We start from the raw sequence: 25,768 nt of genomic DNA on the forward strand, positions 1-25,768 counted from the left end.
AACCAGACTAACTGCTACCTCCCAGAGGGCCTTCTGTGCAATTACTCCCAAACTATGGAATGGCCTGCCGGATGAGATCAGTCAAATTGCCAGCTTTGGCGGGTTACAAACCGCCATTAGGGACGTCCTGAGGACATCCCAGTTTGGAAAAGGGGCGTCTCTTCTAGACGCCCCTTGCCCTATCATGGACTCACTCCGTACAAAATGGCGGCGCCCTGTTCATACGGGCGCCGCCACTTTGACGTAACGGACGCTCTGTGTCCACACGTGGCGCCCTGGAAGTGACGCCACAAGTGTGCCCTTTGGCACTCGCGGTGCCTCTTCCGGGGCCTGAGAAGGAGCGTGATTTCCTCGCTCCTTCTCTGCAGTGTCCGGGAGCCGCGCCGTTTAAAGGCTGTGGCTCCCCGACGCTGCAAGCGGCAGCGGAGGGAGAGCGCTGCAACCCAGCAGTTTGTAACCCGCCTTAGACAGCTTTAAAAAAAGCTGTCAAGACAGATCTCTTCCGGCAGGCCTTTCCAAAATAAAAAGTGCCCGGCAACAGAATGACTGCCCCTCACATCATGTATTAGCCCACCACTCTGTCCTCGTCATACTGTATATATTTTCTTTTTTTAATTCTGTTTTAATAGATATTTTAATTGTAACATGTTTAATCCTGTTTTAAGGGGGAATTTGGGACATAACGTTGTAAATGTGGAGTTTAATATGTTGTGAGCCACTTTGATTGTCTAGTTACAGAAAAGCAGGATACAAATAAAAGTTTTATTTTATTATTATTATATTATTTATTTATTTACCTTTGCCCAGAATTTTTTTATTTTAGTGCAGGTCCACCACATGTGGTATAAAGAACCGGAATTTTGGTTACATCACCAACATTTATCCTCTGACAATTTATATATTTTCTTAAGTTTCCTTGGAGTAAGATACTTTCTGTTTGATATTTTTATATGGTTCTCTTTCATGTCTTGCGATGTTGTAAAGGTATTAGTTTTTTCCATGCCTTCTGCCAGTCTTCATAAGGTATAGGATGACCTATATCTTATGCCCATCGCACCATATTCTCCTTTATAGTTTCTTTTTCTAAGTCTCTATTTATAATAATAAATAAAATAAAAGTTTTATTTATATACCGCCCTTCTATAGAATCAGAATTTATCAATATTTTATAGAGTTTGGATATTTTCTTCTTATCTTCCTTCCACCACATTTCATCTAAATCAATACCTTCTGTTTCTATTCCAGTATTCTTTTGATCTTCTTTAAATTTTGCTTTAATCTGCACGTAAATGAACCAATTAAGATATTTTCCTTCTCTAGCTAGTTCTTCTCTTTGTTTTAATACTTCTCTTTTATTATCGAATTTTAGTAGATCTTTATATGTTTGCCATTTTTGTTCTCCAGATAACCTATCAAAAGAAGCTTCTTGTGTTGAGGTCCAGATTGGTAATTTGTTATAAAATATTTTTTTGATCTTTATTCATGTCTTCAATAATGCTTTCCTTACAGGGTGTATATTAAAAAAAATATCTTCTTTCTGCATATCATATGATAAGTAGGTTTGCCAGCCATATTTAAGTCCGTATCTTTCCAGGTGTAATACTTCAATGTTGTCTAATTTTATCCATTCCTGGATCCATGAAAGACTGCAGGCCCATGCGTATAATTTTAAATCAGGCAAGGCATATCCCCCTCTCTCTTTATTATCTTTCAAAACTTCCCACTTAATTCTTGGTCTTCCACCCTTCCAAATAAACTGTTTCATATCTTTTGTAAATTGTGTTATGATCTCTTCTTTCCATAAAATTGGGAGATTGGACAAGAAAAATAATATTTTTGGAAGATAGGACATTTTTATGAGAGAAATTCTTCCTAAAATTGAGAGGTTTAGTTTATTCTAATTTATTAGATCTGTTTGCAGTTCCTTCATACTTTTTTGTAGTTGTTCTCAAAAAGATCTAAATTGTTATTAGTGAACTAAATGCCTAAATATTTAACTTTGTTTGTTAGTTTACAACCTGTTTTTGTAATAATCAATTCTTCCTCAGTTTTCCCCAGATTTTTTGTTACAATCCAAGTTTTATCTCTATTTATTTTCAATCCTGCATAATTCCCAAATTCTTTGAGCTCTCTCATTAAATATTCCACTCCTGTAGAGGGGTCTTCTACAATTGTCACCATATCGTCTGCAAAAGCAAGTATTTTCTTTTCTTGTCCCTTTTTCTTGTTACCCTTTATATTTTTATTATTCCTTATAGCATTTAATAATATTTCTGCAACCGTGATAAACAATAACAGGGACAAGGGGCAGCCTTGTCTTGTTCCTTTACTAATATAAAATTCCTTGGTCTTACTTCCATTAATTATTAATTGGTGTTTGGTGTTTGTAAATTTGTTTGATATTATTAATAAACATCTCTCTCATTTCCATTCTCTTTAAAATTTCCAACATGAATCTCCACCTGACATTGTTGAACGCCTTCTTGGTGTTGATGATGTTAAGGAAAAAGCAACATGGGATATACAGTAAATGAAATAAAACATGTATGTGAGAGTCAGGGTGACTCAGCAGAAGCCAATTGAGAACCACACAGGTGTAAATGGTAATACAATTAACAAGTCCTAATTGCCAAGGACAAGAAATGTAAAGTGGATAATTGGACACACCTGACAATTGTTAAGTGGTCAAGGCTGAGATGATGAAACCATTAATTGTGGGATGAACCAAAAGAACCAATGAGAATGATGTACACGCCTACTGGGTGGAAACAGACAACAGTGGGTGGTACCATGCATTGATTATAATAATGACTATGCATCCCAATGTATTGTGTGGGTAGTTGTGTGGGTAGTAGTAGTGGATAGTGAGGAGTATAGTATTGTTGTATTGGAGTTGTGTTGGATAGTTTTAGAGCTGTATATAGTAGAATAAAGTAGATCTTTTATTTAAGACTACTGAGTTGTCTGGTGTCTTGGGTGAAGCTACAAGAACCAGCTGGATCCTGAAGAAGGGTGAAGACTTCTGTGGAAGCAAGAGTGAGAAGGCTTGGAGAGTTTGTCAGGGTCTTCAGCCTATTCTCTGTAACTCTGCTAAGCTATAACCACTGGCCAAAACTGGTCAGCGCAGTGCACAACCAAGTGGTGAGTTCAAGCCAGAGGTGAAGAGCTACAACTCCCATCATCCCTGACAGATGAACATTAGCACCAACTTTTTTTCTTTATTCACATTATAATAATGTTACACATTGATTAAAGCTCTTATATTATTCTTTAAGTGTCTTCCTGGTGGAAATCCATTTTGATGTGGTTTTATTATTTTATGTAGAATTCCTTTTAGTCTGATTGTTGCATATATCTTGTTTATAATTAGCTACTGACAAAGGATCTTTCCCTTCTTTAGGGATTAATACAATCATGGCTTTTTCCCAAGATGTTGGTTTCCCCTGTTTTTCTATTAAGTTTAGTGTTTTGCATAGTGGTTCTACTAATTCTTTCTTGAATATTTTATAGAAACTAGCCGTGAAGCCATCCGGTCCTGGTGTTTTCCCTATCTTCTGTTTAGCCTGCATGATTTCTTCCTGACTAAAAGTTGCATTTTATAATGCCCTTTGTTCTCCTGTTATTATTTCAATTTTATTTTTTAGCAATTATAAAAAAGAATTTTTCCATGTTTTTGTCAAAGTCCAGTTGTTCTATTTCTTCTTTATACAATTTCATATAGAATTCTTTAAATGCTTTTTTGATAATGTCTTGATTATTAATTATTTCACTGTTATATCTGATTTTGGAGATTGTTTTCTTTCTATTTTCTTATTAAATTTTATTAGCCAATCACCGGCTCACTTTATTTGCGTTCTCAAAATATCTTTGCCTTATTTTTTTCAGCTTTGTTGCTATTTCCTCTGTAATATGTGCTTGCATTTGTTTTTGTAGAAGCTTAATTTTATTTAAAATCTTACTGTTCTGTGGATGTTGTTTGTGTTCCTCTTCCTTCCTTCTCAATTGTTTTATAATCTGTTCTTGTTTTTTTGTTAAGATTTTTTGATTTCACTTGCTCTCTTCAAAAATATACCCCTTAAAACAGCTTTACAAGTATCCCATGTTACTTTCATTGGTACATCTGGGGTGCAATTTTCCTCAAAAATATTTTATTTCCCTTCTTACTTTGTTTACAAAAGATTCATAATTCAGTAACTCATCTTTTAACGTTCAATCGAAGTTATCTTTGGCCTGTTATAGACTGCCAAAATAAAGCTGCTTCGGGTCTCTTTGGAGATATGCTGTTTAAATGATGCATGCGTCCTAAGAATCCGGAAGCTGCACCAAAGCTGCACTCCAGTGCTTAGGAATGGAGTGTGGTTTTGGCGCTACCTCCGGACTCTTTTTTTTTTTAAACCTTTATTAATATATCAATAAACATTAAATAACATACCAGACAAACACATTTATACAAAAGGAAACACGCACATCAAATTTCAAAATAAAATAGATACATTAAATACATCATCTTATACCAAATGTTCATTCTTCTATTCAGTTTCTTCCAAGACTCCTTCCCTATGCCGGATTACATAATTTCCCACCTCCGGACTCTTAGGACCCATGCATCATTTAAATAGCATACCTCCAAAGAGACCCAAAGCAGCTTTATTTTGGCAGTCTGTAACAGGCCATAGTATCCTTTCTGGACATACAATTCTATCAGGTTGTGATCTGAGAAAGTCCTAAGATCAATTTCCATTTTTTAAACTTTTGTCACTAAATCTCTAGACACCAAAACCAAATCTAATCTGGAATATGACTGGTGTCTATTTGAAATAAAAGTAAAACTATTTTTATTACCATACAAATTTGGCCAGATAGCCATGAGATCTTGTTCTTCTATCATTTCTATACAACTCACTGGGAGTTTTCCTTGATTAGTTTTAATATTCTTGCTTGATTTTCTGTCTCTTTGTGGTTTAATTACACCAATAAAGTCTCCAGTCACAATTATTTTTTTATTGTTATACCCCCCAATACATTGTTTAATGACTGATAAAAAGTCTTTTCTTTCTAAAGGTGCATATATGTTTCCTACGATTATTCCCCCCCCCCCCATATTGTAACTTCTACAATTACCACTCTTCCTATATTATCTGAGTACACACATTTGGACTCATGTTTATTGCTTACAAAAGTTGCAACACCTCTTTTTTCCCCCTTTATACTAGAATGAAATACATTTCCCAATTGCAAATTCTTTAAGTATCTGGTATCTTTATCTTTTTTTTTTGTCTCTTGCCAACAAATAATATCAAAACTGTTTTTCTCAATATAACAGAAAATTTGTTTTCTCTTTTTCTCTGAGTTTAGGCCCTTCACATTCCAAGAACCTACCTTTATAGCTGTTATGGATTAGTAGTTTCTTCCTTTTCCTCACTTCTTAAATTAGTATCTCCTTGGCCTTTATAATTCTTATTGTTGTCTACTTCTTCCTCTGATTTTAATTTCCTCATAAAATCTCTTGCCTTTGAACTTATTTATTTTTTAATAAGTTTTATTAAACAAATCCTTAAGTACAAACATCCACAATAACACATAATAAACATTACATAACATTACATACCAAGTACAACAAAAGACAGAAAACAGCAAAAAACAAAAACAAAAAACAAACAAAAAACTTACAGATATACTAAAATTCAGAAATATACTATTCGTTCACTTCTGAGATAACCTTAGATGACCTGATTACCTAATTTACCTATGTTACTTCAACGTATCATTAATACTTAAACCTCTGATGTTCAAATGATAGCTTAAGCCTTATCTATTGAATTTATAATGTATAGCATAATGCCTTCCGTCTTGGGTAGACTTATAGAAGGGTCAACGTAGAAATAGTGATTAGAAAAGTCCTAGAGCAAGCAAGCCTAACACCCCAATCTCCATTGAATTCCTCCCTTTCCAGTCCATTTGCAAGTTTTTCCATCCTATCGTAAAAAATCCCCTTCGAAAAGCACTTGCCTGGTCCGTTTGCAAGGCTTCCCTTCCCTGGTCCCCTTTGCAGGGTTCCCTTCCCTGGTCCCCTTTGCAAGGCTTCCCTTCCCTGGTCCCTTTTGCAAGGCTTCCCTTCCCTGGTCCCCTTTGCATTTTATGGGGAAAACTCCTCATTGAAAAGCACTTGCCTGTCCCTTTGCATCCTATGAGGTAACTCCCCATTGAAAAGCACTTGTCTAGTCCCTTTGCAAGCCTTTGCATCCTATGGGGAAAACTCTCAATTGAAAAGCACTTGCCTGGTCCCTTTGCATCCTATGAGGATAACTCCCCATTAAAATCACTTGCTTGGTCCCTTTGCAAGCCTTTGCATCCTATGGGGGAAAACTCCCCATTGAAAAGCACTTGCCTGGTCTGTTTGCAAGCCTTTGCTTCCTGTGGAAACAAATCTCCATTTAAATCCACTTGCTTCCTAGAGGTCCATAGAAGGAGACGGAGGGACGGAAGTGGTATTTCCCCCTTTCCATCCTTCCTTATGGTCCCCTAAGTTTTACCCTCGACTTATCCATGGGTCATATCAAAATCCAGGATTTTGACCCTGAAACCTTCTCTCAACTTATACATGAGGTCAACTTATACACAAGTATATATGGTAGACTTCTATTACTTCTATGAAAGTAGCTATAGGTGGAATAATTTTCTCAAAAAGTTTTTCATTTAATGTTTTGTCGACTCCTCTTAATTTAATACACTTTTCCCTATATCTATTTTCTTGAAGTAGTATAGTCTGTTCACTCTGTTTTAATTGAGTTTCTAGGATCTGTATTTTGTTTTCTAAGTTATTAGTTTTAGAGGTTATTCCATCCATCTCATCTTTCACTTCTTCCATTTCTTTATTTATTTTGACAATTTTCCCTGCTAGTACACTAATTTCCTTATGCATATCTTGCTGTATCTCAGTCCTATTATCTTTAAGTTCCTCTCTTATCTCTTTCTTGAAGTTTTTCTTAAATTCTCTAAGTTCTTGGAGAATTATAGTATTTATTATTATCCTTTAATTTATATAGCGCTGTAGATTTGCACAGCGCTGTACATAAAAACAATAAATATAAAAGAGTAAACCTGCCATTGTGTGAGATCCAGCAACTTCCACCAGAAACCCACAACTGCAACTTGCTCCAAAAGAAGTGAAGTTTATTGGAAATACAGGCAGGTGTGACCAGACAAACGTTTAAGCAGAATCTAACCAGCAAAATCCCAAGCACCTAGTTTAAAACGCACATATCCCCCCACCTTTTTCCTGTGGGCACTACACCCCCACTAAGCATGAGAAACAAGCTGTCTGGCCTTGAAGGCCTCTGCAGATGTCTCCTGCTTATCGCAGCATTCCATTCCCAAGCAGCTAACTACCTACAAGCGATCCCAACCCCCTCCCAGACTCTAAACCCAGGCAGAACTAAACCTAAGTCAATTAACAAGGAAACTGAGCAGTGATTATAGAACTGTGAATATTGATTGGAAATTGGCTTTGGAGTTCTGACACACTGGTTGAATCTGTCATATTGCTTTTAGAGCTGGCCATTGTCTCTGTTTGTGTCGTTGTCCTGTTTCTAGTGTTCATTTTTCTGTATTTCCTTCTTGTCATTTAATTTTCCATATACATTCAATTATTAATGATAAAAATTACATAATCATTACCTTTGCCATTCTTCTTCATTTAATCAATTCAAATAAAAGTGTTGATGCTTTCTTATTTAAACTTATAGAGAAATTTTCGATTGAAGTCTCTTAATAGACTATAAAAAGAAAAAACAACAACGCTACCTTCTGTTTGTATTTAACTAATTAAAACCCGTTGGCAAGACTAGTACCAAATTGGTTTACCTGAACCACTGCCTGGCTGGTCTTAGTGGTTTGCAAAACTGTCCCTACTGTTCCGCCACGATCTTTTGTGGAACCTGAGGGGATGAATCCAAACACACCTCATCCAAGCCCCAAGATATTTATACCTCACTGGTGTGAATAACAACACCTTCTGCCCTTAGAGGCTAGGTGAAGCAGTGGAAGGAATGGTATGTGGGCCTAATGTCCCCACTATACCGGTTGCCTTGCTATTCCAGACTACAGCACTAGCAACCCCTTGATTCAAAAGCCTAATGCTGTTGCAATAGTCGGGTAAAGAGCCACAAAGATTTTAGAAGGGCTCTGCTGCTCTGTTGCTCCTGGGGATGCCTCCACTGCTCAGGGGAGATGGAAAGGGCCGGTGGCTTTATAGGCCACCTGCCATGCGCCTCCTGAATGCGTTGCTTCTCCTGGGGCCGGGTGGGGAGCCTCAAAGGTCTTTAAAGGGCTCCACTGCTCTGTTGCTCCTGGGGATTCCTCTGCTGCTCAGGGGAGATGGAAAGGGCCACTGGCTTTATAGGGCACCTCCCACACCCCTCCTGCGTTGCGCTGCTTCTCCTGGGGCCAGGTGGGGAGCCTCAAAGGTCTTCAAAGGGCTCCGCTTCTCCGTTGCTCCTGGGGATGCCTCCGCTGCTCCCCATAATTCCATAGCATTGAACCATGGCAGTTCAAGTGATGTCAAACTGCACTAATTCTGCAGTGTAGATGCAGCTACAGACTGTGACATCTCCAGATGAAAGTATCAGATAGCACATAATGTGAAATAACTCTGCCTGAAACTAGGCAGAGAGGAAAGGCCAGCCTAGGTCAGATGGTCAAATAATCTGACCTGTTACAAGTAGCTTCCAGATCAACATTTGAAAAGAAGGGCAGAAATAAAGCTGTGACATTCTAAATGGTAGCATGTCCTGAAAGATCCCCAAACACCTGGTTATCCCAGTTCAACTCATAAACATGCTGCAAACGGAAACATTTCTGGAGCTACCATATAAGAATGCACTAGATCTGTCACAGGTAATTTTAGAATCAAGCCTAAATATTAATTGCATAAGCAAGGCACATCAAGTCATTTGTTTAATCCTTTTTGTTTTGGCTTGTTTCTTGATCATGTAATATATTGGATAGTTAAGTGTAAACTGTAATGATAGTGTAGAAACTCCAAATTAAAGAAGAGGAAGCTTCAGCTTGATTTGAAAGAGATAGCGGTGCTAGTCTGTTCACATAAAAAGATGTAAAGCAATCTAGCAGCACTTTGAAACCAGCTGGAAAAAATACATTTATAGGACAAGCTTTCATGGACTACAGTATATTTTGTCAGATAAAATCTGGTCTTCTCTATCTGATATTGTGTCTAATGAAGTGGACTTTACCTGTATCTGAAAACTATAATCCATGAACGCTTATGCTAAAAAACATATTTTTCTCAGTTTCAAAGGTGCTCAGGCCTTTTTTCCAGCTTGTGAGTGAACATGTTCAGTGTCTTGTTGTTGTGTGCTTTCAGCTCATTTCAGACTTATGGTGAACCTAAGACAAACTTATGATAGGATTTTCTTTGTAAGATTTGTTTAGAGGGTGTTTGCCTTAGAACTTCCTCTGAACCTGTGAGAGTGTGATTCACTCAAGGTCACCCAATGGGTTTCCATGGCTGAGTGGGGATTTGAATACTGGTTTCCAGAGTTGTAGTCCAACCAAAAAAACACTACATCACATTCAATTGGGTTCAATGTGTAGCTGCACCATAACTGCACAATACATAGTTAGCATATTGCTGCTACTTGAATCAAATATCTGAAGTTCAAATAGCAGGTAAATGGTTAGAACTGCCCTAGAAGTGTCAGTAAATCCTTCATTGCCATGAAATGCCAGGATCTTATTTGTTTGACTCTCGGTAGCACAGTACATTTAGCCACCCCAGGCAAACAATGTGTCTGTTCAGAGAGTAAGGGATACTTTGTTACAACATGCAGAGCAAAGGTGCTCATTAAGAATTGACACATTTGCATGCTAGCAAGCCTCTGTTGTAGGGAGGCACTTGGAATATGAAGCTGAGAAATACTGGGGCAGGCAACAACAGGAGCCCTGTAGTACTGCAAAATACTTACAGCACAGTCAAAGCAGTTGAAGGATGAGTGAAAGTAAGGCCGCGTTCCGAGCCCATACATTTTTATAAACATTTCGGACATAAAGAGCCCTAAGAAAATGAATTCTGCATAGTCTGAAAGAACAGAGAGACAAAGAAATAGGGAGAAATGAATGTCAGAACCATGTTTTTCCATTCAGCAATTTTCCATTGTTGCCTTTCCTTCCACAAAGCCACCCACACCTGATCTGCAAGAATTTCCAGCCTTACCAAAAAGAAAGAGCCTCTTAGAGCCAATGTACAAAACATCTTCTGGACTTCAGAAAGTGCTAACTTTTACCACAAACAAGTAAGGGTCCCTTGGTGAACAGATTGTTAATTTACATTTTTAAACTACTTGTAAGTGCTACTAGAAGGAAAACATTCCCATTAAAAAGATGATGTTACCCCAGCTCATCACAGGCAAAGAATCAAGGAATCAACCAAGCAATCAAACAACCAAAGAAAAACAACCCACCACCAGCAATTCAACAGTAACATTCCTGGTGGAAAATGCAATAAAACAATCCAGAGGTTATGTATCTCCATGGGTTTCTCATGGAAGTTGGCCACCCTGCAAATGGGATGTATTCCATCAGACTCTAACTCAGGACTTACATGACTCTTCCATATCTGATGATAATGATGATGATAACAATAATAACAAAACTACAACTACAGTGGTGATGAAACAAGTAGAAAATTACTATGGGTTGCTTCCACATTGATGACTTTTACTGTTGGTGCTTGTTGTTGTTGTTAACTACCATGCGTCAGCCCCAATTCATGAAGACACTGTGAATGAGACATCTCCAAGACCCTCTATTCTCCACGTCTCTGCATAGGTCCTACAGATTCAGGCCCATGACCTCCCTGAGTCTAGCCATCTGGTGTGTGGTTTTCCTCTTTTTTTGGTTACATTCCACCTTCCCTAACATTATTGTCTTTTTAAATGAGTCATGCCTTCCCATGATGTGGCCAAAGTATGACAGCCTTAGTTTTGTCATCTTAGCTTCTAGAAAGAGCATAGGCTTGATCTGGTCTTGCATCCATTTACTTGTCTTTTTTGCCATCCATGGTATCCTCAGCACTTCTCCCAACACCACATCTCGAATGAGTTTTTCTTTCTTGCTGGCTTTCTTCACTGTCCAGCTCTCACATCCGTACATGGTGACGGGGAATATAATGGACTGGGCGATTCTAACTTTAATGCTCAATTGTATATCTTTATAGTTCAGGATCTTGTCTAGTTCTTTCATGGCCACCCTTCCCATTCCTAGTCTTTTTATTTCTTGACTTCAGTCTCCTTTCTGATCAATGTTTGATCCAAGGTATATTTAACTATTTCAATTTCCTCATTATCTAGTTTGAATTTATGTAGATCCTCCGTGGTCATTATTTCTATTTTCTTTATCTTCAGCAGTAAGCCTGCCTTTGCACTTTCTCCTTTGACCTTCCTTAGTAATTCTTCCAAGTCTGTGATGTTTTCTGCTAGTAGTATGGTGTAATCAGCATATCTTAGATTGTTGATGTTCCTTCCTCCTATCTTCACTCCTCTTTTCTGAGTCTAAACCTGCTCTTCATATGGTACTTGTTGTGTATATGTTGAACAAGTCGGGTGATAGAATATATCCTTGCCTGACCCTTTGCCAACTGGAACTATTCTGTTTCTTCATATTCTCTTCCAACAGTAGCCTATTGTCCTAAGTCCAGATTTCTCATCAGGACTATCAAATGTAGTGTGACTCCCATGTCTTTGAAAGCATTCCATAGCTTTTTGTGATCTATGCAATCAAAGGCTTTGCTATATTTTATAAAGCACATGCTGATTTTCTTTTGGAATTCTATGGTGCACTCCATTAACCATTGTATGTTTGCAATATGGTCTCTAGTGCCTCTTCCTTCCCTAAATCCCACTTGTACCTCTGGAAAGTCTCTCTCCTTGTATGATTGGAGTCTATGCTGCAGAATTTTAAGCAAAATTTTGGTTGCATGGGAAATTAATTTTATGGTCCTATAATTGCTACAGACTTTTGGGACCTTTTTTGTGGATGGGGATGTATATTGATGGTTTCCAGTCTGTTAGCCACATTTTCCATATTTGTTGGCATATTTTAGTTATCACTAGAGTTGTTTCTGTCTGTGTGGATTGTAATAATTCAATTGGAATATCATCCATTCCTGGTGATTTATTCTTCCCAATTTCTCCTATTGCAGTTTCCACCTTACTCTCTAGAATTGGAGTTCATCTTTGTATAGTTTTTTATTCCATGTGACATATTTTTTTCATCTCTTTTATAGCTCTTCTTCTTTAATGCTGCTAATGCTGCATACGTTCAACTGGATGCAAAATTAAAACAGATGTTCCACACAACACTCTACAACGCTGTATGTTATTTAGCAATTCTCTTTCCAATTATCAATACACTCCTATCATCCTTCAATACAACGTGGTCCCTTGCAACCCTAATTCAATACTTCCTTGTGGCATCTTCTTCCTCTTTTTATTTTTTCCTATTAAAAGTGGCAAGAGGATTAGTGATGAACTCCTCCTTAATTAGGTAACCTCTAATTTTTTTTCATTCAAAACAAATCCTTTCTTTATAGCAACATTTGCCAGACCAAAAGAAAAAGAAAAGAAAGGAATCCAGCAGTTAGACCACTATTACATTGGTCCTGCAGGGAAAAGAGGCTGACGAATTAATGGCTAATTCATTACTAATCCTCCAGCTACTCATAATGGGAAGAAATAAAAGGGGCATAAGATGTCAGGAGGAAGCATTTAACTAAAGGCACCATAATTCACTAAAGGCAATGGATTTCTGTTTTGCAAAAAATATATACATTAAATAAATTGCCAGAAACTTTAAATGTAAAAGCACTGGAAGAAAATACAGAAAGCATGCAAAAGCAAACTGTTTATATTGTCATCTAGATTCTAGATTTAAAATGAGTCAATTAAAAGGAGACAATTTCATAGAAAACTAATACAGGGAGGAACAAGTTCTGTTGCCATTCCCATTTTAAAAAATAGGAAAAAAAATAACTAACATGCCCCTATATCAATAACAGGGTGTGGGAAGCCATTTTGCAATGTCCTTCATAAGGCTGTTTTAGCTGCAGGGCAGGCCTTTTTTTTAACAATTGTCTCTTTGACACTACACAATTGTAGCCCATTTATACAGTTTTTACTACTAGGGCTGCATCCTATGGAATTCTGGGATTTATAGTTTGTTGAGACACTTGAGTTTTCTGGCAGAAAGTTCTAAATATCTCATGAAACCACAAATGAATAGATTGCTCACCTATCATTGTGGTTCTTTGTGAAGTCATTTGTGCCCTCTGCACAGCGACACCACCATTTAGAAGCTTTTAAAGCTGATGAGCCTTGGCAGGAAATCTCACCTATTCCCACACTACACACATTCCAGCCCATGAGCCTACTCTCCCCTCAGTTTTGAGTCTACTTGAAGACAAAAAGGCTGGGAACTGAAAAGAGGAGAGGTTGGGCAGGTTGTGTGAGGGCACACACGACCACTTGAAGTACCACAGTTACAAATAAGCAAACTGGACTTCTTCATTGTGGTCTTTGTCCCTCACACCAATGGGTGATTGCAAAGCTTACCAAAGGGGGTGGGCAAGTCACAAAAATAGAGACTTAACACAGCATGACCAAAGTCAGCATCACCTCTGCTCAAGAGTCTTAGTAGCAATATCTTATAATTGTTGAAGGTTAAGACCATGTAGCCACCTTGCAGAGTTCTCATAAAGAAGCATCCCTGAGGCGAACTGTGAAGGCAGAAACTGCTTTAGCTTGAAGTGTCCTGATGCCAGCTGGCAAAGGTTTTTTAAGCAGGCAAGTAAGCTAGGTACAGTAAATTGTCTGTACTTACAGACCCTCTTACAAGAGGAATCGTTATCCTTCTTGAGACCACACATATAATACACATAAAAATAAAGTGGACAGCTGAAAAGGAACATCCGCTGGATGTAAAAGACAGGAGCTCAACAAACATCTAAAGTGTGAAGAGCTCTCTCAAAGCTTGAAGACTGATTTAGGAAAAGCACTGGTAAGACTATCTCTTGGTTGATATGAAACTGCAAAACCACTTTAAGCAGGAAAGTAATGTCAGGGAATCACTTTGTCTCTGTGGACACAAATAAATGGCTCATCAGAAGGCAAGTAAGTTCACCAGCTAGCTCTGTGGGAAGAAGTGATGGCCACAAGGAAAACCACCTTCAGGATGAGAAGACACTCAACCACTGAAACTAGAGGTTCAAATGGCTTTTTCATCATCTGACAGAGAACTAATGACAAGGACCATGGAGCCGTTAGAGGGATGACAAGAGGATACAGTGGGTCCTTGTTATTTCTGGGACACACACACATACACGTGGATAACAAAATCTATGGATGCTCAAGTACCATTAAATACAATGGCATAGTAATATGGTGTCCCTTATATAAAATATAAATTCAAGATTTACTATTTAGAATTTATACTTTTAAAAATATTTTCAGGCCGTGGATGCTTGAACCTGTGGATAAAAAAAATCCGTGGATAAGGAGGACTGACTGTACAGTGGTACCCCGGGATACGAAAGCACCGCCTTACGAAATTCCCGGGATACGAAAAAAATCAATAGGAAAAAACTGTTCCGGGTTACGAAGGTTTTTTCGGGTTACGAAATTTTTTTTGGTGCTTTTCGGCGCTATTTCGCACGAAATCGCGGCTTTTCCCCATTAGCGCCTATGGCTTTTTCGGCTTACGAAGGATTTCGGGTTACGAACGCAGCGGCGGAACGAATTATTTTCGTAACCCGGGGTACCACTGTATAAGTATGCCAGTCCTTTAAGAAACCTCTGAACAACAAAGAACCAATAGGTTGGTTGGCAACACTCATAAACATAAACTTTCAAGGAAGAAAGTGAAAGGTCTTATTTTCGAAAGTGCAATAGCAAGTGAAAGAGTGTAAAAACATTAGATGGAAATAGATTTATCCTCTGCAAAGGTACTGAAGCAGCACCACTTATATTGATAAGCTTTAACAGCAGAAGGTTTCCTAGATGACTAGAAAACCACAGATAGCTGTGGGGATCCAAGTACCTTCAAAGATGTCAGATGAAGAGTGTCAGTGTCTGGGCAATGAACTCTGTCCTAGGATTGTGATAGGAGATCTGCCAAAAGCCAGAGGTGCATGAAGCAACCTCTTAAGAGTTGAAGAAGAACCAAGGTTGGCAGGGCCAAAATGGGGATACCCCTATTGCAGTAGACCTGTCTGTGTTCAACTTCACTACTGCCTTCTGAAGTAAAGGAACCTGTGGAAAGAGGTAATAGTAGCTGCCTGTCCAAGTCCTTGTGAAGGGATCACCAAGAGAGTTCTTGCCCTTGAACAATACGTTGGCCACTTTTTGTTGGTTTGAGTGGCAAAAATGATTATCCCCCATTTGCCTGTGATGAAGCAGAAAGGGCTATCAGAAAGAGTCCAGTTTTAGTGAATCACAGTGGATTGACAGAGAGCATTCACAACCACATTTTCCACTCCAACCATGTTGGAGCTACTAGATGAATGCCACTAGATGAATACCTCAAGCGGCACACCAATTCCATAGATGCACTGTGAAGTTGAGAAGAGTGAGATGGGTATCACCTTGTTTGTTTTGTGGTGGTGCTGGACATAACCTGCACTACCTTACTGAGAGGTGAAGCCCAAATGGCAGAATGCTTTGATGACTACAAGAAGTTTCGGTGCACTGATCTGAAGATCTGTTTCTTTGGGTGAACAATGGTTTTGTATTGTAAAATCTTTGTAATGGGCTCCCTAGCCAGAAAGAGACACTTCAATAGTAAGCATGAAGGAAGGATTGGGAAACCAGAATGGCATTCTTGAAAGAAGATTGGATAGACATGCCTACTAAATAAGAGATCTGCAGATGTGTTGGGGAATCCTAAACTTTTGATCCTGACAGTCAAACTGAAGTGACTCCAGAACCATTTACAGAGACTACAGAGGCTAAAACCTCAATCTAACCCGAGATAATGCTGTACCATTAATATAGAACATCAGTAAGTGGAAAGGACCTGAAGCATGTGTTGTTTCAAGGTAAGAGCACTGTCTATTGCTAAGAAAGCTTTTTTGCAGATGGAGTTCAGAACAGCATTTGTGAACAGTATCTGTATTGAAAGCTCTAGGACAGCCTTTTTAATATTTACTTGTAGACACAGATCAGGTAGAAGAGACAGCGTGCAATGTTATGTTGTTTTACAACTTGTCTGGAAAGAGGCAAACAGCATCCAATCATCCAAACAGGGAAAAATCTGAATCCCTTGAGTTCTGAGGAAGGAAATCACGACAGCCATACACTTTGTGAAGATGCTTGGTGCAGTGGAGAGACCAAAAGGAAGAACTTGTATTGGTAACGGCCTTTGTCTATGGAAAATCTGAGGAATTTCTGATAATCTTATTATCTTATTCCGATGTGAAAACAGATACCTTTCAACTTGACTGATATAAACCAGTTCCCTCGATGAAGGATGATGGACTGAAGGGTTACCATCTTGAAACTTCCTCAGTTTGGTATACTGATTGACTCCCCAAAGATATAGAATGGGACACAAGTCTCCATCTCTTTTTGGGACTGTAGTGGGAGAAATAACTCCCACTACAGTCCCAAAATACTGTAGTGGGAGAAATAACTTGTGTGTTTGCAGTGAGCTGGTAGACATCTTATTGCATCCCTTGCTAGGACTGTAGTGATCTCATTTTGCAGAATTCTGGGGGGGGGGGGGAGAATGGAAGATGCTGATGGGAGGGCAAGAAGCAAACTCTATGGAGTACCCCAAGTGACTGAAAGTCAACATCCAAGTGTTGCTGGTAATGTTCCATCAGATGGTGAAATAGCAGTGAAGCCTGGGGGACTGTGATAGTAATGGGCCTTGGAGAGAAAAGAGAAGCCGCAGTGGATTCCTGGAATGAAAATCCAAGTCAATACTTGTTTGAAGTAGAAGATTGTTTAGAGCCAGACTGCTGATACTGTACTAGGTGGCACTAACACTTCTGCTGTGAAACAGAGGAATGTGAAGAACTACAGGAAGATCTGTAAGGGGACTTTGAACACAGGGATCATGAGGAAGATTGTGTCTTCAATAAGAATGGTACCGTCTTTGTTGTTAATGTTGGACACCAAAGACCATTTTCATAGCAGTCAGCATGGCTTTTATAAAATGATGCATGGCTTTGTATGTCTTGGAATTGAACAATCTTTCACCATCAGATGGGAGGTCCTCAATTTGTCTTCTGAAGTCTTCAGCTACACTAAGTGTAGCGAAGTGTATCTCTGCAAGGCAATAGCATCTGACATCACCTTTGCAGCACAATTAGGGGCATGCCTGGCTGACTGTGGCTGTTGTGCCACAAGATGATGGACCTCCTGTTGTGGGAAGATTGCAGCACTCTTCTTGCCATCAGGTAACTATGGGATGAGTGCTAGCATTTAGTCTCAGATAAATTGACATATGTGCTTTAAAGTTTGAAACTCAAAGAACCAAACAGAAGATGAATAAATTTGGCAACCAAAGATATCCAGTCTTCACTTTATTGTCTGCTGGTGTGGTATGGACTTTCTTATTGCCTTTCATTTGTGAGGCCTCCACAACAGGAGAATTAGGCAAAGCGTGTGTAAATAAGAAGGCCCTATCTTCCTTTCGGATCCTGTACAGATGTTCTAGACAGCAGGAGCAAAAGGCAAAAAAGCAGGTTCAAGCCAAGTCTGTTTAATCACCTTTTGTAATACTGATGAAAGTGGAAGCTACTGGTGTAGAGTTCTGCATATCTACATGCTCTAAAACAGGATCAGGGACTTGAGCTGGTGGGGAAGTGATATTCTAACCCAGTGACATATCCGTGCATACTACCAATTCTACAGATCCTTAGGAGGAGACAGTGTAGCTAAGTCAGTGACCTCTGCATTAAATGAAGAGACTAATGGAGTAGAAGGCAATGTGGGTGAGGAAGATGCTGACTCATAATCTTCATCAGAGGTGACTACCCAATGTTGATTATCAGTTTGAGCAAACTGGACCAGAAGAGATGGTATCAGTGCAGAAGGTTGCACTAATGTGGAGAAAAGGACAAGAGCACAGGAAGCAATTGTCTGAGCAGCTGTAATAGGTAACACAGTAGGAAGTGGTGTTGATTATATAGTGGCGGTAATCAAACCAGTGCTGTGAAAAGAAGCAATGTGCAAATGTGGAGCTGCTGAAGATGGTCTTTTTGGAGCAGCAGTAAGTTTTGGAGATGATGTTATCAATCGCTATGAGAGGGTGAGTATAACTGTTAAGATGTAGGATAGTCATGCCAATGAAAGTCTCTCTGGTATCAATCATAATATGATACCAAGGTGTCTGGTGACTTCTCATAGGACCATTAATTGCTATATGATAAACGAGAGCCATTACAGGCCCACTCATGATGGAATGGAGAATGAAGATAGGCAGGCCACCAACGATGACACCAAGAAGAATATGGTTGGATCTTGCATACAAAGAACTGTGAGGAGGGAACTACTCAGCAGAAACAGACGGAGCAGCAGGAAATAAGGACAGAAGCCTGGGGGGCTGGGGTTTCCCACCAAGGCTATTCAGCTCTAGAACTTTCTGAAAGTTATGCAGAAAGTTAGGGAGGCATGAAAACCTATTTGTGTGAGGCACAAAGACAATGATGAAGAACACACAATTCCAAATGTGGTATTAAAGTGCTACAATTGTTTAGTGTGAAAGAGAATCAGGAAGTAAATGGCAAGTTGACTTCCAGTTTACTTCCCGACTGGAAAAAAGAAGTGGCTCTCCTGGGTCTAAAACAGCACAGGGCCTAAAGCCCCTAGCATAAAATCTGAGAGAGAGAAAAACAAAGGATGCTAAGTGCCAATATATGAGACAAAGGGGTTATAAAAGCTTATTACAGATAATTAAACAATGCCTTCTGAAGACACATGAAAATTTATTTCAGTTCTACACTTTTTAAATAACCCAACAATCCTTATCTAGGGATTTTTGGTTGTTTCAGATGCCAACATTTAAGTGAGAGTTTAATTAATCTCATAAACTTGTGTAAAGAAAAAAAAATCTTGATCAGCATCTTCTAAGTGGCTATGCCATCTATAAAACTTTAGGGTCAAACACAGGGAAATGGGATTGCTTTGATAAAAATGGAATCAGATTCCCTGAAGAAGAACCAACTGATTGCATAAGTCTCACTCTTTTCCTTCCCAGATGACTGTCAATAAAAATGCAGGAACTCTGATACTCACAGAGGAAGTCAGATAGCCAATCTGGCTGGTTGTAGTGTACTATAGCAACACACAAAGTGTTGAGAGCTACCAGACTGAGGACTGTCCAGTAAAAGGCCTGAGTTTTGACAATTCGACGGATGTAGAAACGCAACCTCCGCTCTTTTTTGTGAAAGAAAGTGGCGTTTTCCAGCTTGGCACTTTTGATGCTGGCTCGAGCAAAGGGTGAACCTGCCAAGGAGAGATAAATGTTAGAAGCCAGGAGGCCTTTAACTATACAGTGCATTCCAAGCTAGTATCTTTAACAATAGCCATACCTGAGGCACCATAGCAATGGCCCAAATCTTGCATTCGGGAAGTATGAAATAATTTCATTGCTAATTAGATCTCATTTTGACCTTCTGTAGGTAGAAACAGCCTATGCAGAAGGAGTTCAGTGCATGAGGAGCCCTAAGGAAAGCCAAAGATTTATCAATTTTCACAGGATACTGCATCATTAGCTGCAGCAGTCCTGGAGAAGACTGGCACAAACTCCTTCTTTGCAGGTCACAAAATGTTTGGTACTAATCACATTGAAGAAGTCCTATTAGATATGAACATAAATGCTTCCCTTCACTTGTATGCTCCCTCTAATAGTAGCAGGATTCAACTAAATCATGTACAACTCCCTCCCTCCAATATGGTGACCTATCATTCAATTCCTGATATTTTACCATTTGCCATTCTCCAACCACAAGTCCCAGAGATGCCACAAAATGTGCTTCTGGGTGGATACACAGTGTTGACAAAATACTCTGGAATTATTTGTCCAACACTGGTAACTGTTCTCTCCATTTGCAACTTAAAATGTCAGTGAGTCCAGAAATTGTTTTCTATTATAAATAACACTATTGGAAACAAGGTACAGTATTCAATAAAAGAGTGGCTCCTGAATATCTCCAGTTACACATATGCTGCAGTCTGCTAACACACTGGTCTTGACTTAGTGGGTTGGGAGCTACTATTTGGTCATATCTTGACTTAAGGTGGGCTACACGAAAAAGCACTCACACAACCCAAATAATTTGTCAAAGTTATTTTTGGATTACACCTTTCAGAATCCACTATCTAGTATAAGGTTAAGATGTCTGGGAGATTCTGAGTGTTCAAAAAAAGTTAAATTTTCTGAGCACTGAAACAGAGATGTGGTAGACAATTAAGAACCAGATTCCTCATTGCAGGTTGGGTCTAAAGGTGGGTGTGAAGAAGCTGAACATCATGCACTTGCCCCAATACTTAATTTACATACCCACTGAGGAGATGTCAGCCAGCGGGTCATCTGCTTCATCAGGGTTCAGCAGGTCTGTCTTGCTCTTCTTAATTGTGGCCCTCCGAAGAGCTCCAACAATAGGAACATGGCAATAGAAACACATTATTCTTTAAGCCTCTTAGTCAGATTCAGTATATCAAAAAAGATTTGCTCTAGCATGTTCAGAACTTGGAAATGTTATTTTTTGGACAACAACTCCCAGAATGCCCTTGCCAGTATGGTCAGTGGCCATGTTGGCTGTGGTATTGTAGGAGATAACATCCAATAATGGTTTTCCCAAGCTCTGAGCATGTTGATTATCATAAAGTAGAATCTCTGCGACAACTATGCTTTCCTCATTCACTTAGCTGGGAGAAAGAGAACGCAAAGTAGGTAGAAACTCTTGCAGTATCCAGTTCAGTTTCAGTGACAGGTCTAAAGTCTCTTAATGAGGGCCATTCATTTACATATTACATGCAGACATTTTTCAAAATACCTTGATGGATCTTTGTTTATGGAAAAGCAACTTTAGGTATGGGACATTTAAAGAGAAGGCAAACTAAGGAGAGGCTCTAGGCAACTCTTATGCCACCAAATATGGGGGGTTTGGCTCTCTAGAAATCCTTCCTTGCCACCAATTGTGAGGGTTCCCTTCTGGAAATCCCACCATTGTGTCCAACTGTGGCATTCTTGCTTCTTAACCCAACAAATGTAAAGACTTCTAGAGTGCTTACTGCAATTACCAAGAGTGAGGGCTTTCTTTGATTCCCATCCCTGCTATAATGTAAGGACTTCCTTCTGTCGCCTTTGTGTGATGCCAACTGTGGGAACCATATAAATGCTCTCAAGGTTCCTGTGAGGATTTTTGCAATTTCTGTCCTCAATAGACGCTATCCTTCTATATTCAGGTACCACAGACACCTTGTCTGAATCAACCCACTCAAACAGACACCATTTTCAGACAGCAACAATGAATAAAACTAAAAACATTTCTTTATTTACAGACATTAAACACAACAAAGAGAGAAATAAAAACTGGGCTCCTTCCCCCCACTGTGCCCAGTGGCTCCACATGTGCTTTGGTTGTGGGAGAAAGATGCAGGGAGGGCAAGCATGCCCCATGGGTACCACAGTGGTGGTGTCCGACATAGGAGAGATGGGAGATGATCCATCCCTGAGCATTCCTCATGGTCTCCCTGGAACTTCCCCCAGCCACCCTCTGGTTCCTTCTCTTAGCTGCACCATCATATACACCTCAGCTCCATGCACAAAAGAGGCAGGGGGACGCAGGCATGTGATCAGGAAGAGAAAGGGGCAAGGAGGTCGAATGAGCCTCCTGGGGATGACAAAGGCAAAATCTGGTATTACGGGTAATACCAAAAGTTCACTGGATATCAAAACAAGAAAAACATCATCTTGATAACAGAGATAAAATTGGTTTGCACATTAAACCTGGCATTTCCAGAGGTTTGTTACTTGTCTGGAGGCAGCCTTAGTGAGGATAATTATACATTCAAAACCTGCAGGTTGAAAAGAGTTGTGTGTGACTTGGAATGGTAGGTAGGGAAAGAGCTAATGCCCCAAGGCCACTTTCCCTCTCTTAAGAGCCTGTTCCTGAATAACGAAAACCACTTTCAGAATAAACAGATAAATAAAAACATTTTCATGTAACATCTTTTTTGACTCCTTTGGCCCAACTTTGATTTGAACTTGGTCTCTTATGTCCAACATATTATCTAACTGATTGACCATTCTTACATAAACAACAACTGACTTCACAATTCTGTACTTCCTGTCACACTATGCTGCTGGGATGAGCCAGGATTTTTGACCATGGCACATTTAACCCCCACAGTTGCATTCCTACCTCTTAAACTGGAACCTCCAAATTCCTTGATTTTACTTGCCATCAAGCCAGCTTGGTGACCCTATGAGTGAGAGACCTCCACAAGCCTTGGTCATCAGCAGCCTTATTCAGGTCCTGCAAAGTCAGAGTTATGGCTACCTTGACCTGTAATGTGGTCTTCCTGTCTTCTTCCTGGCTTCTAATTTATCAGGCATTATCATCTTTGCGGATGCATCATGTTGCCTCAATATATGTCCATGTACAACAGCCTCCATTTAGTCATTCTGACTTTGAATTCTTGACAAGAATTTAGGCTTGCTTTGCTCTCTGATCTACTTATTTGTCTTTTTGGCAGTTCATGGTATCTGTAGAACTTCTCTATCCAGGGTTCAGCTATTGGTAGATGAGATGAGGACATTGCTCCCCAAATAAGAATTCTGTCCCACTTAAATATTCTTTCAGTCCCCAAATTTCTAGCATTGCAGGGAGTGGGATACTGAAAAATCAGGTGAATGAGCAAAAAGTTTAGGGGAGAGGGACACTCGGCAATTTTATTTAAACAGTGTGTTGCACTCAAATGCAATGAATGTATTTAAAAAAATGTTAAAATACAAAGCATGCGATCTATAAAAAGTAATTCAAGCCTGTGGGCCACGCCCTACAGACATAAACGTAAAATGAACAATCAGTACTGGGCCAGAAAACTGCAAATCCCATGGGAACATATACAGTACAAGAAATATCAGTTCATTTGTGCCTCACAGAATGAGATAAAATGGTATACAACAGGTTAGAGAGTGCACAATGACTAACAAATTAAAAGGGATAATGCAGTATGCCCATTACAAAATAATAAATGTTGACCAAACGCGTTTCGACATATGTGTCTTCCTCAGTGGTCATGTACAACTAATGAAACAATCTTGGAAAGATACTCATAAGATGTATGGGGACATCCCGTCTCTATGGGTAAGTTGTAGCTCCCAATGGACCAAATATCCTGCCTAGGACTGGGATCTCCCACACACAGTAGCAAGCTCACTTTTCTATTTGCTCTTTTTGCTTTCCCTTGGTAACTTTGCCTGCTTCTGTCCTTTGGATATCTAAACCATATCTCTAAATGCTGAACCAAAGTTTCACTTATTGCAATGCTAAAAATTTGTGGACTAAAGGAAAATTTCATTGAGTGAGTGGAATTATTATTGGCAAAGCATACCTTCCTTTTGCATACACACCCGCTAAGCCCTGACCACATCCTTACACAATTTTAATGAATGTAGCCCAGACCAACCAACAGGATTATGAACTTGCTGCCTTATGTACCCTCTCACATCATATGCTTTGCAGAAGATGATGGCTTACCATCAAAGGGGTGACGAGGTTCTCCTTCTATGTCATCTTCTGCCAAGATCACTTCTTCTATGAGAGATAGCAGGAATTAAACTGAGTGTTGCATTAAGCTAGCCAACAGCAAGTTGTCCAAAGTTATGTCTAGCTACAGAATACTTCAGAAGTGGACTACTTGTTCCCAGTTGCAACTCCCAGCATCCTTCACCCTTGGCTATGCTGGCTACGTTTGATGGGAGTTTCAGACCAACAAGACCAAGACAGCAACAAGTTGTTCACTCTGGATTACATGTTTGGGAAGAAAGATGCCCCCCAATCAATTGTTGCTAGTCAAAAGGAAGTTAGGTGGCCTCTTTAGTGGGGTGACATCCTGAAAAGAAGTTATTTTCTTTGGCTTGATCAGTGTTTTCATAAATCCTGTTATAAAATTGTGACTCAAGAGAATGACTTCCCACACCTTGTACTAGTCAGCTCCTAGAACCAACATTATTTAGGTGCTTTTCTGCTTGCAAAAGAAACTAATTCCCTTGTTGGCCATTCACTATGGATGAAACAAACATGAAGCAATTCCCTCTACCAAAAGGATGTGTTTGTGTGTTCTATACATGGACATTACTTTTCAGTACACACAGGGTTTGCTGTCTCTGCACAGCCCATGATTTCCTACATCTAAATCAGTGATGATGAACCTTTTTAGGTTCGTGTGCCAGGGGGCGTGGCTTGTGCCCCCTCAGGATGGGGCTGCGTGCTGGGGCAGGACTTCTGCCCCAGGGGGTGTAGCTTCTACCCTCCATGAGCAGAGCTTCCACCCTCTGGGCAGGGCTTCTCCCCTGCCTTTTCCCCCGGCTCCCAGCTGTCTCTGAGAGACAGTTAGGGGTCAGCAAAGGCCCGTGAGGGGACGGAGCCATGGGCACAGCCCCAGTCCTCCTCTTCCTGGACCTTTCTTTGCCCCAAAGGGCTCTCTGGAGCCCTTTGGGGGTGAGGAAAGGCGAAAGGGGAAGAAGAGGAATGGGCAGGCCCCCCTCCCCTCCTCTCCACAGACCTTTCCCTGCCCTCCAAGTGCCTTGTTTGGGACACTTGGAGGGCAGGAAGGGTAAGTGGGGAGGAAGGGAGCTGGGCAGCCCCCCTGCCTCCCTCCCCACAGATCTTTCCCTGCCCTGCAAGTGCCCCATTTGGGACACTTGGAGGGCAGGAAGGGTACATGGGGAGGAAGCAGCCCCCCTGCCTCCCTCCCCACGGACCTTTCCCTGCTTCCAGCTGTCTCTCCAGAGACAGTTGGAGGCTGGCAAAGCTCCCTGAGGAGGAGCAACTGGCAGGCGCCGGTCTCTCCTCCTCTCCCTGCCCTTTTCCTGGCCTCTAGCTCTCTTGAAGAGGCTGCTGGAGGCCGAGAGAAGGCTGTGAGGAGGAGCCAGAGGTGCACTCCTCTGGCTCCTTTTCCGGAGCGCCTGTAACTTTTCCCCACCACCTCACAATTCTTTCCTTTCTTTGTGACCCAACACCCCTGTGGGTTTCCAAAGGTCAGTAGCGTGGATGGATGTTAAATCACAGGCCAAGTGGATAGTTAAACAATAATAAAAGTTTATTTTAACAAAGAATAGGCAAAGGTAACTTTGACATGCAATTGTTACTAAGTCTTCTTTTGTTACACACATATAAGTCTAGTTTTAACTTTCTAATAATAACTCAGCTGCACAGGCTATATTATCAAGAAATTATGTAGCCCAACCCCTCTTTCTGAGTCTGGCTACACTGATTCCTCTCTAGTCCTCTCTAGACTCTCCAGAACTAATACTGTCCCTCTCTGGACCTAACACTAACTATCTTCACCCACTGAACTCCAGCTTCATCCTTCAGGATTCCAAACCCTAACAACCCAACTGCCAAGCGGAATGTTCAAACTCTTCAGTCAGCACCTGATTGGCTAGTGGATCTCTGACTTCTGATTGGCTGGTTTGTAAGTCAGTTCGTCACAGCGCCCTTTTCTGGCTTTCAGCTGTC

The 25,768-nt window shown here is 40.1% G+C and overlaps 1 protein-coding gene across 13 annotated transcripts in view; it reads right to left on the bottom strand.

Annotated features, from left to right (window-relative positions):
• Positions 1 to 25,768, bottom strand: part of CACNA1A (calcium voltage-gated channel subunit alpha1 A) — a 461,089-nt gene that overhangs the window by 178,408 nt on the left and 256,913 nt on the right. For 7 of the 13 annotated variants that reach the window (XM_042448342.1, XM_042448347.1, XM_042448345.1 and 4 more), the window contains exons 11-14: positions 23,786 to 23,842; positions 20,578 to 20,673; positions 19,311 to 19,520; positions 9,984 to 10,096 (exon numbers count right to left, since the gene is read on the bottom strand). In XM_042448342.1, the coding sequence (XP_042304276.1) occupies positions 9,984 to 10,096; positions 19,311 to 19,520; positions 20,578 to 20,673; positions 23,786 to 23,842 (476 nt within the window). The remainder of the gene's footprint in view (positions 1 to 9,983; positions 10,097 to 19,310; positions 19,521 to 20,577; positions 20,674 to 23,785; positions 23,843 to 25,768) is intronic. The other 6 variants (XM_042448344.1, XM_042448343.1, XM_042448339.1 and 3 more) reach the window with 4 other exon arrangements.

The sequence above is a fragment of the Sceloporus undulatus genome, chromosome 2 (assembly GCF_019175285.1).
Source record: "Sceloporus undulatus isolate JIND9_A2432 ecotype Alabama chromosome 2, SceUnd_v1.1, whole genome shotgun sequence".
NCBI lineage: Eukaryota > Metazoa > Chordata > Lepidosauria > Squamata > Phrynosomatidae > Sceloporus > Sceloporus undulatus.